The sequence below is a fragment of the Psammomys obesus genome, unplaced genomic scaffold, assembly GCF_907164565.1.
Source record: "Psammomys obesus unplaced genomic scaffold, mPsaObe1.curated_primary_1811, whole genome shotgun sequence".
Taxonomy (NCBI): domain Eukaryota; kingdom Metazoa; phylum Chordata; class Mammalia; order Rodentia; family Muridae; genus Psammomys; species Psammomys obesus.
The window spans coordinates 19,069,717-19,080,243 of record NW_026585895.1 but is presented as its reverse complement, the minus strand read 5'-3'; the positions used below and the strand labels follow the sequence as shown (position 1 = coordinate 19,080,243).

The window sequence follows — 10,527 nt, the reverse complement described above, 5'->3', positions numbered from 1 at the left end:
TGTGTGTGTGTGTGTGTGTGTGTGTGTGTGTGTGTGTGTGTGTGTGTAAAAAGGCTACAGGGGCCAAGGGTGCTCATCATTACTCCCAGTGCTAGGAATGTAGGTGGAACTCTGTGTTTGATATCGGGCTGGCATCCACACTAAGTTCCAGGGCAGCCATGGCTACACAGTGATATCCTGACTCAAAAAAAAAAAAAAAAAAAAAAAAAAAAAGAAAGGAAGGAAGAAATGAATAAAGAGAGGAAAAAAGAAAAATGCTACATAACAGACTGTAAATGGAATGTGAGCCACCAAGCACATAAAGATGTTTTATTCTTTTTGATGCACTATGCATACCTGGTCTTGAACTCAAAATCCTCTGACTCAGCCTTCTAAGTCTTAGGTTGAAAAGTTACCCTACCATGATCTACAAGTACATTCTAATAGTATTCTGCGATGTTTACCAAGGACCATAACGGCATATGAAAGTTGGATACTCAAAACTAACAAATACAATTTAATGTGGCTAATTAATTGATAAAATTTTCTATCAATTTTAGGAAAGCAAAGCCATAGAGAAAAATCATAAAGCTGTAATTCATAAAAGGGAGAAAAGTAGAGAAAAATCCTTAGATGAATATGAACAAATGGCTTTAGTAGGACCTGCTATCTTGTTCTAAAGTTGAGATTGTAGCAAAGAGTGTTTGCACGAGTTTGTTGCCCACACTAGGTATGTGGTTCATGCTGTCTTTAGAAATTGCACCTTCTTGAAAAACCACTACTGTCAAATCCTCAAGAAACATGAATGCCAACTCCTACTTCCATCACTTTCAAGTGCCTAGCATCACTTAGACATAATTTACCGATTTGTGAAAGTAGGGCAGTTGGTGATGTCAAGCAACTCCAGCAGTGAATGACACAGTTTTTCACTGGGCTGAATCTCTAAAGTGTCCAGGTACCTTATCCCACATTAGCTATCCTAGACAGTTCTGAAAGGCAACTCACCAGAGCTCATACACAAGCTGTGTCTAAGCTCAAAAATTTAAAAAAAGACAAGAAATGATTCTTCAGTGAGGCCCAAAAGCTCTTATTTTTTTTTTCTTATGCTCAAGTAATGGGTTTTGGTCTTTAGCATATAACCAGTAAAAAATAATTTCCTAGCAAATATATATCATAAATAAGAAATCATAATAAATAAGAAATATATATCATAAATAAGAAATAAGTAATGAAAATCATTTTTAATGTAAGTAATTTTTTCTAGATCACATATTTTAAAGGAAGGAAGACTTTAAATAGTTATTAGTGTCAAACACAAAGAAATAGGCTCATGATTTCACACGGTGAACATTAAAAAAAAAAGAGGGGTGGAGAACAAAGAAGCAATTTTCATCCTAGGTCTCATGTTAAAATAATACTGAAATCGCACTGCACTCTATGCTTTGACAAATCTTACTTGCAAAAGAGACGAAGCCCATGCTATAGTGGCTCCAGTGCAAGATACCCACATCACATAAGCATCCCAATATGCTTTTAAAAAGCATACTTGTGGCCTAGAAAGCGATTTTGACTGTGGCTTTGAAAAGCCAAATGAAACTTAAGGTTTCGAGTCTGGATTCTCTCAAACTTTCTGAACATTCATTTGTAAATAACAAGTAACAATTCTTCACTTTTCCTAGGGAGAGAAAATCATTTTCTAGCATGTCGGGAATGGTTTAACAAATGCAAGAGACTATGAAAAAAGGAAACATCTTCCAATGTTTCAACTGTTAAGCGATGTTGAGAGGTATAATGTAGCCACACAACATCTCACACTTCATCTCAACCAAAGACTGCAGACATTGGGACCATACTATCTTGTAAGAATGGAGGGGTGGGGGCATGTATGTGGCAAAGGTGCTGAGCCTAGGGAACTTGATGTAGAGAACCATGAGGTCTCAAAGCCCCCTCATTCCAAAGAACTGAGAATGCACAAAAGCAATTAAAATAAAAAGATCTACTCTAGATGTAACTTCTAGATGAGGTGAAAAGGGGAAATGAGAAAAACGGGAAAACGAATCTTCTTTCTCAACAGTGGGACATCCTCTACAGGAAGTTGTCAGCCCTGGGCCTAGGAAGAGATTGACAGATGTGTCCTTGGGAAGTAGGACACCCCTCAGGAACTGGCCCCAGTAAATCAGCCAGCACCAGCTCATTAGTATGTCCAGCTGCTTGTATGTGTGTGTGTGTGTGTAGTATCCTCTGTCGGGCTAGATACAGACTGCAAGCATGAAAGAAACCTGTTGTGGTGAGCAACAAGACATCTTTTTTTCCTGTTTTCTATCTTCCTAACTTGAAACCCACTGTCCTTCTCTGGAACACCTCCACCTGGTCTGAAGTCACTTCCTACCTGGATGTGAGACCTAGCCTAGTCTCTTTCTCTTCTAATCTTAGTTTTTCTTTGCCCCCTTTGCTATGACAAAATACTGTAACAAAAGCAACTTAAAAAGGAAAAGGTAGGAGTTCCAAGGTGGCAGTGACCAGTGTACCCCATATCTGAGGGGCAGCGGATCCAAGACTCCTGATCCAGTGAATCAACCAATGGCTGGTTCCATAGCATCATCCTTGGGGCGTCCCAGAACTAGAAGGGATATACTGTGAGTTGGGCCTGATAGAATATAGACACCCTTAGCAGTCTCCAAGTTCCAGAAATGGCAAACTGTGAAGTCCTGGCATTTTCTGCACACCCCAGAAAGTGTGGGAGACCGGGTCCAGGGTGCCTCTGCTCTAGGAGCCAGACATCGGATCCCTCCTGCTCCCCTGGGGGCAGCTTCAGGTTTCCTAGGACATTTGGGGCCCTGATCAGATCCAGGCCCTGTGGCCCTTTCCCTGGTCTGAGAGTCTGGGAACCTTGGGCCTCTAGCACTCTCCACATATATCAGCAAGTGGAGAGCATCAGGTCCAGGGACCCTCCTCTCTATCAGCCAGACACCAGCTCCCTCCAGCCCCACTGAGGGCAGCACTGGTATTTATGGGGCAGCATTCCCAGCATTCAAGCCATGGGTCTGCTGGTGACCCCATGGACAACAGCCAAACAGTGGAAATGCAATATACAGCAAGCCTATAGGCAACATCAAACTAACTGGAAAGAAACTTAAATCAATCCAGCTGAAATCAGAGACAAGGCAAGGCTGTCCACTCTCCATTTCTCTTCAGCATAGTACTGGAAGTCCTAGCTAGAGCAATAAATAAGCAATACATAAGCAATAAATAAGGAGATAAAGATGATATGAATCAGAAAGGAAGAAGTCAAAGTATCACTATTCACAGATGATATGAGTATACATGAGTGACCCCAAAAATTCTACCAGAGAACTCCTACAACTTATAAATACCTTCAGCAAAATGGCTGGATACAAAATTAACTCAAAAAATCAGTAGTCTTCCTACATACAAAAGACAAATGAGCTGAGAAAGAAATTGGGAAAACAATACACTTTACAATAGACACAAACAACATAAAGTACCTTGGTGTAACTCTAACCAAGCAAGTGAAGGACTTATTATGAAAAAAAAAAAAAAAACTTCAAGTCTCTGAAGAAAGAAATTGAAGAAGATGTCAGAAGATGGAAAGATCTCCCATGTTCATTGATCAGTGGAATTAACATAGTAAAAATGGTCATTCTACCAAAAGCAATCTACAGATTCAATGCAATTCCCATCAAAATACCTACACAATTCTTTAAAAACATTGAAAGAACAATTCTCAACTTCATATGGAAAAACAAAACAAAACCAGAATAGCTAAAACAATCCTGTACAATAAAAGATGGTCTGGAGGTATCTCTATCCCTGATCTCAAGCTGTACAATAGAGCAACAATGATAAAAAAAAAACTGCATGGTACTGGCATAGACACAGAATGGTAGATCAATGAAATTGAATCAAAGACCCAGAAATAAACACACACCTATGGACTCCAGATTTTTGACAAAGAGGCCAAAATCATACAATGGAAAACAGACAGCATCTTCAACAAATGGTGCTGGTCTAACTGGATGTCTACATGTAGAAAAATGCAAATGCAAATAAATCCATACTTATCATCCTGCACAAAAGAAAAGTCCAAGTGGATCAAAGACCTCAACATAAAACCAAACACACTGAAACTGTTAGAAAGAAAAAAAAAAAAAAGTAGGGAAAGCTTTGAACTCATTGGCACAGGAGACAACTTCCTCAAGGGAACACCAACAGCACAGGCTCTAAGATCAACAATCAATAAACAGGATCTCATGAAACTGAAAAGTTTCTGTAAAGCAAAGGACACTGTCGTCAGAACAAAACAACAACCTACAGACTGGAAAAAAGATCTTCACCAACCCTCCATTTGACAGAGGGCTAATATTCAGAATATATAAATAACTTAAGAAATCAAATACTAACAAACCGAATAAGCCAATTAAAAAATGGGGTATAATTTCCCACTTCTTACATAAGATTTCATGCACACTGCCCAACAGTTGGCCATAAGTCTCAGCATCTGCTTTGATAGTCTGCAGGGCAGAGCCTTTCAAAGGCCCTCTGTGGCAGGTTCCTAGCTTGTTTCCTGTTTTCTTCTTCTTCTGATGTCCTTCCTCTTTGCCTTTCAGGATGGGAATTGAGCGTTTTAGTCACGGTCCTCTCTCCAGAGGACAGGACCTTCACAAGGAGAGCAACAGAACCAGAAAATTTGAACACAGGGGTCTTCCCAGAGACTCATACTCCAACCAAGTACCATGCATGGAGATAACCTAGAACCCCTGAACAGATGTAGCCCATGGCAGTTCACTATCCAAGTGGGTTACATGGTAATGGGAAGAGGGACTGCCTCTGACATAATCTGATTGGTCTGCTCTTTGATCACCTCCCCCTGAGGGGGGAGCAGCCTTACCAGGCCACAAAAGATGACAATGCAGCCAACTCCTAATGAGATCTGATAGACTAAGATCAGAAGAAAGGAGAGGAGGACCTCCCCTATCAGTGGACTTAGGGAAGGGCATGCCTGAAGAAAGGAGAGGGATGGTGAGATCTGGAGGGGAGGAGGGAAGGGCTTATGGGGGGATACAAAGTGAATAAAGTGTAATTAATAAACAAAATAAATCATCAAAAAAATGGGGTACAGAGCCAAACAGAGAATGCTCAATAGAGAAATATCGAATGGCAGAGAAACACTTAAGGAAATGCTCAATGTCCTTAGTCATCAGGGAAATGCAAATGAAAAAGACCCTGAGATTTCACCTTATACCCTTCAGAATGGCCAAGATGAAAAACTCAAGTGACAACACTTGCTGGAGGTTGTGAAGAAATGGGCACCCTCCTCCATTGCTGGTGGGAATGTAAACTTGTACAACCACCTTGAAAGTCAATTTGGTACTTTTTCAGAAAACTAGGAATAGCACTACCTCAAGACTTACCTATACCACTCTGAGCACATATCCAAAAGATGTTCAACCATACAACAAGGACATTTGCTCAACTATGTTCATAGAAGCTTTATTTATAATAGCCAGAATCTGTAACAACCTAGATGTCCTTCAACTGAAGAACAGATACAGAAATTGTGGTATATTTACACAATGGAATACTACTCAGCAATTAAAAGCAAGGAAATCATGAAATTCGCAGGCAAATGGATGGAACTAGAAAAGATTATCCAGAGTGAGGTAACCCAGAAGCAGAAGGACACATATAGTATATACTCACTTATAAGTGGGCATTAGCCATATAATATAGGATAAACATACTAAAATCTATAGTCCTAAAGAAATTAAACAACAAAGAGGACCCTATGGGTGATGCTTAATTCTCATTCGGAAGGGCAAAGAGGAGAGACATTGGAAGTGATGGAAGAGAGAAAACAGGACTGGAGCCTACCAGTCCTCTAAAAGACTTCACCCATCAGGGGATCAAAGCAGATGCAGAGACTCACAGCTAAACTTTGGACACAGCACAGGGAGTCTTATGAAAGAAGGGGGATGTAGAAGGACCCAGAGGAGATACAAGCCCCACAAGGACACCAACAAAGCCAAAAAAGTTGGGCCCAGGGGGACTGCAGAGACTGATGCCTCAACTAAAGACCTTGCATAGAGAGGACCTAGATCCCCTGCTCAGATGTGGCCCACAGACAGCTCAGTCTCCATGTGGGTCCTCTAGTAAGGGGAGAAGAGACAGTCTCTGACATGAACTCGGTTGCCTGCTCCTTGATCACTTCTCTCTGGTGGGGAGACCTAGCCAGCCCACAGAGGAAGAGGATCCAGGCAATCCTGATGGAACCTTGATAGGGTAGGGTTAGACAGTGGGGGAGGAAGACTTCCCCTATCAGTGGACTAGGGGAGAGGGATAGGGGAGGAAGAGGAAGAGAAGGTGGGACTGGTAGGAGATGAGGGAGAGGGCTACAACTGGGATACAAAGTGAATAAATTATAAATAATAATAATAATAATTAATAATAATAATGAAAAGGTAGCTGGATGCAGTGGTGCATGCCTGTAATCCCAGCACTGGGGAGGCAGAGATAGGCAGATCTTATGAGTTCAAGGCCAGCCTGGTCTACAAATCAAGTCCAGAACAGCCAAGGATACACAAGAAACCTTGTCTCAAAAAACCAAGCAAAAAAAGAAAAAGAAGAGGAGGAGGAGAAGGAAAAAGAAAAAGGGTTATTTGAGCTCACAGTCCAAGATTATAGCCCATCATTGCCAAGGAAGTCACAGTGGCAGGGCTTGAGGTAGTTAATTACATTGCATCCATAGGAAAGAGATTAATGGATGAATGCATGCTTGCTCAATTTAGTCACTTTCTCCACCTTACAGAGTCCAGGATCTCGGCTCAGAGAATGAGCCCACCTACTATACGTAATCTTTGCATTTCAATTAGACCAAATCAAGAGATCCCCCCGCAGGCATGCCCAGAGGCCTGTCTAGACTTTGTCAAGCTGAGAATTGTCACTGCCTGCACCACCATGTAAGCGTGAGCACGCCAATGACTGTTCTTCCTTTCCATTCTGAACCCAGCTTGCTCTTTAAGTCTTTCTCTTAGACAGACGCATCCTGTGTTTATTCACAAAATTAAAGAGAAAACCTTGCCAGGCCACGCTTTCTACCATTCTTCCTCTGCAGCCTCTACCGGAACCACACACGACAGCCGTGCTTTGACAATCACTGCTTCGGGGACATCTCTGCCTAAGCAGGTGTCTACTGTCTAGAATATGTGAGAAATGGTGGCTCAACATGATTGACCTGATTGTCGACTAAATTCTTCAAACTGAATATCATGCCAACATCGATCATATTCTTCCCCCCAACCAAGGTTGATGAGCGAAACAACCCTACAAATCCCCCAGGAAAATGTGTCATGCCTAAGTCTATACCCAAACTCTTAGCGTGGTTGGTTATTTCAATAAAGCTATGTGCAACTTACAATTAGACTTCAAACCTCCCTCGGATGAAAGCACTTTTTAGAATGGACCCTTTTAGTCTTTCCCAACCCACTGTCAGGTTCCAATCCTGTCCCCACAAGAGCATATATACCAGATAGCCACCAAAACTACATTTCCAAAAGTCGGACCTGATAGTGTGCATCTGTACAGTTGGGGACAGTTAGTTCCCTGGAGCTCACTGGCTAGCCAGTCTAGTAAAATTGGTGAGTTCGGGTTCAGTGAGAGACATTTCTTAAAGAATAAGGTTGGAAGGGGTGGTGTACAAGATGGCATAATGGATAAAGGCACTGGCTGCCAAGTCTGATGACCTGAGTTTGATCCCTGGGATCTGTGGAAGCAGATTAACAATTCTGAAAGCTGTCCTGTGCTCTCTACATGAAAATGAACACATGAGTGACAGCTTGCTTCCACATGTGAGAGCACACGCGAAAACACACACACACACATACATATATACATGAATAATTACATAAATAAATGGAAAAACAGGGCAGACACTTGAAATGGACTTCTGGGCTCTAAACCACATATCACACAGTGCTTGCACGCCTGTGAAACTCCTGCACACATACTTCCTATTGTGTCTAGTGCTGCATTGCAAATAAATAAATAAATAGATAGATAGATAAATAAATAAATAACAACAAAAAAAGTCTGCTTCCACAGTATTTCTTTCCTTCTTCTAATTAAAACTGTATCGCTAAACCAATCCAAGGGTAAAAGTTACAGAAAGAGAAAAAAGAAAGAGAATAGATGGGAACATGGCCACCTGTCTCCTCCCCTCACCTCACCACAGTTACCAGACTGTGGGATTTTATTATTCCTCCCCCCCTAAAAGAACAGGTAGATTTTGACAAGTAAACCTGTTCTTTACTTTGTTCGTTGGAAACTGGTATAATTCCATGAGAGGAGATGAATAATTCCAGGATGTGTCCCTCTCTCAGATCACGTAGTCATGACATATCTTCTCTTGGTTGCTTGGACTTCGCAATCCAATTTGTGTAAGTCGGACTCAAACGAGAAAGAAGATCATGAAAATAAAATCCATTTCCTGATCATTGCTTCCAATGATGTCTTCTGCAACTGGAGTATCCAAAAGTAAGAACTTACTAGGAAGGGTTTTAGGTCCCAAAATCCAATTACCTTATGAAGATTCCTTTTTTTTTTTTTTTTAAAAAAAAAAAAAAAAAGTTATGGTGTAAGCCAGGTGTTGTGGCACACACACACCTGTAATCCCAGCACTTGGGAGGCAGAGACAGGCAGATCTCTGTGAGTTTGAGGCCAGCTTGATCTACAAAGGGAGTTTAGGACAGACAGGGCTATACAGAGAAACCCTGCTTTGAATAACCACACACAAAAAAATTATTGTGTGTGTGTGTGTGTGTGTGTGTGTGTGTGTGTGTGTGTTATGAATATATCTGTGCCACAGAACCCATGAAAAAGTTTGAGAACAACTTTTGGGAGTTAGTTATCTTCTTCTACTTTATAGGTCCTAAAAATCAAACTCATGCCTTCACTTCTCCATCGCTTTCAGATTTTTTATAACACTTTCCTTTGGAAAAATGAGGTTAGCATTAAGAAAACATGTATAACAAAAGACACTTTCAAAAGCTATATATATATATATATATATATATATATATATATATATATATATATAGCGCCAATGCCCTTCTCTTCTCATCTGATACTACTATCCAACCCCTTCCAATTAAGACTGAAATTTGAAAGTAATAACTGTTATCACATACAACTGTCCCATCTACCTGGTAAGTGATAACAGCAGACAAGGACAGTGCACTTTCAATCCTATTCTCTCCCAAGATCCTAAGAGGGAACTTTTGATATTCCCACTATACAGCTGAGGAAACTGAAGCTCCCAAAAGGAAACTCATCTCAAGAGACTTCTTCAGTTAAGGGGAGTGTAGCATGGGCCAAGCAAATTCTCTTTTGAGGCTTTTTTGAAAAAAAAAAAAATCTTTAAGTCTGTGTGGGCACAGACCTCCAAAGACATGAGAATGTCACACATTCAGAAGTGCCTACCTGCTTCTTCCTTGAATTGGCTCTGGGAAACAGGCCTGCTGACAGCACGGATGTCAGAGGGGAGCAGCAGAGCTCAGGAAAGGGGTTGGGAATAGACGGCATTTCCAGAACATCCAGATCTTTCTTTTTTCTCCTACACCAAGAGAACACAGGACGTCATTTACATAAGACAGAGTATAAGATATAATTGCTGTCAGGGGAAAGAACGCTGTTGAGGCTACGTGTGCCACTCTGCGACAATGCTAACCCTCCACCTCCCCATTCATCTCTGATTTCTTATAGCACTTCCCTTTGGAAGATGAGGTTAGCCTTTGGTGAAATGTGTGTAAGAAAAGACACGGTTAAAAGCAAACAAAGAGACAGTCCCCTTATCATCTGGTACCACTGTCCCACTCCCTCCAATTAAGATTGAAATTTGAAGTTGATACCTGTTATCACCTGGTGAGTGACAATAGCAGCGGACAAGGACAGTGAAAGGGCTATATAATATACTGAATCAAAATAAAGTAAGCCACACAAATTCTAAAGAATTACACCACACACACACACACACACACACACACACACACACAAACTCACAAGACATGGACACATCATTTCCTGCACTTAGGATTTTCCTGAACACCAATACAAGCTACATCATGATTTATGCAGACATTACCCGAAGGAGTGCGCCATTGCCTGGCGCCTGTTAAATTGACAAAAATCTGTAAGTTATATCCAGTGAACTCACCCCCAGGAATTTTTACTCATCACTGCTGGAAGTTATGATTTATTAAATATAGACGTGGTTCATCTCACTTCAAATTTCATTCACAGTGTTGCCCACACACAGTTTGTTAATTTTTCAAGCGGTTATAGATACAGACCCTCAAGGCGGTCCTTCTGGGAAGGTAAGTCAATAGATCGTGTTCGCATGAATGTATGCTAGGCCACTGGGGAGTTATTTTAACTTGACTGAAGTCAGAGCACTTTGCAATCCTGATATGTGTGACTGCAAAAAGGGCCACGGATTTTTGTGCTGTTGTCGCCTTGTTTCTTTCCTAAAGTATG

General features: G+C 41.1%; 1 protein-coding gene across 1 annotated transcript in view; it reads right to left on the bottom strand.

The window, feature by feature from the left end:
• The window catches only part of Grb14 (growth factor receptor bound protein 14), a 114,051-nt gene that overhangs the window by 102,717 nt on the left and 807 nt on the right, over window positions 1-10,527 (bottom strand). The window contains exon 2 of the mRNA XM_055599895.1: window positions 9,475-9,607. Within this exon, the coding sequence (XP_055455870.1) occupies window positions 9,475-9,607 (133 nt within the window). The remainder of the gene's footprint in view (window positions 1-9,474; window positions 9,608-10,527) is intronic.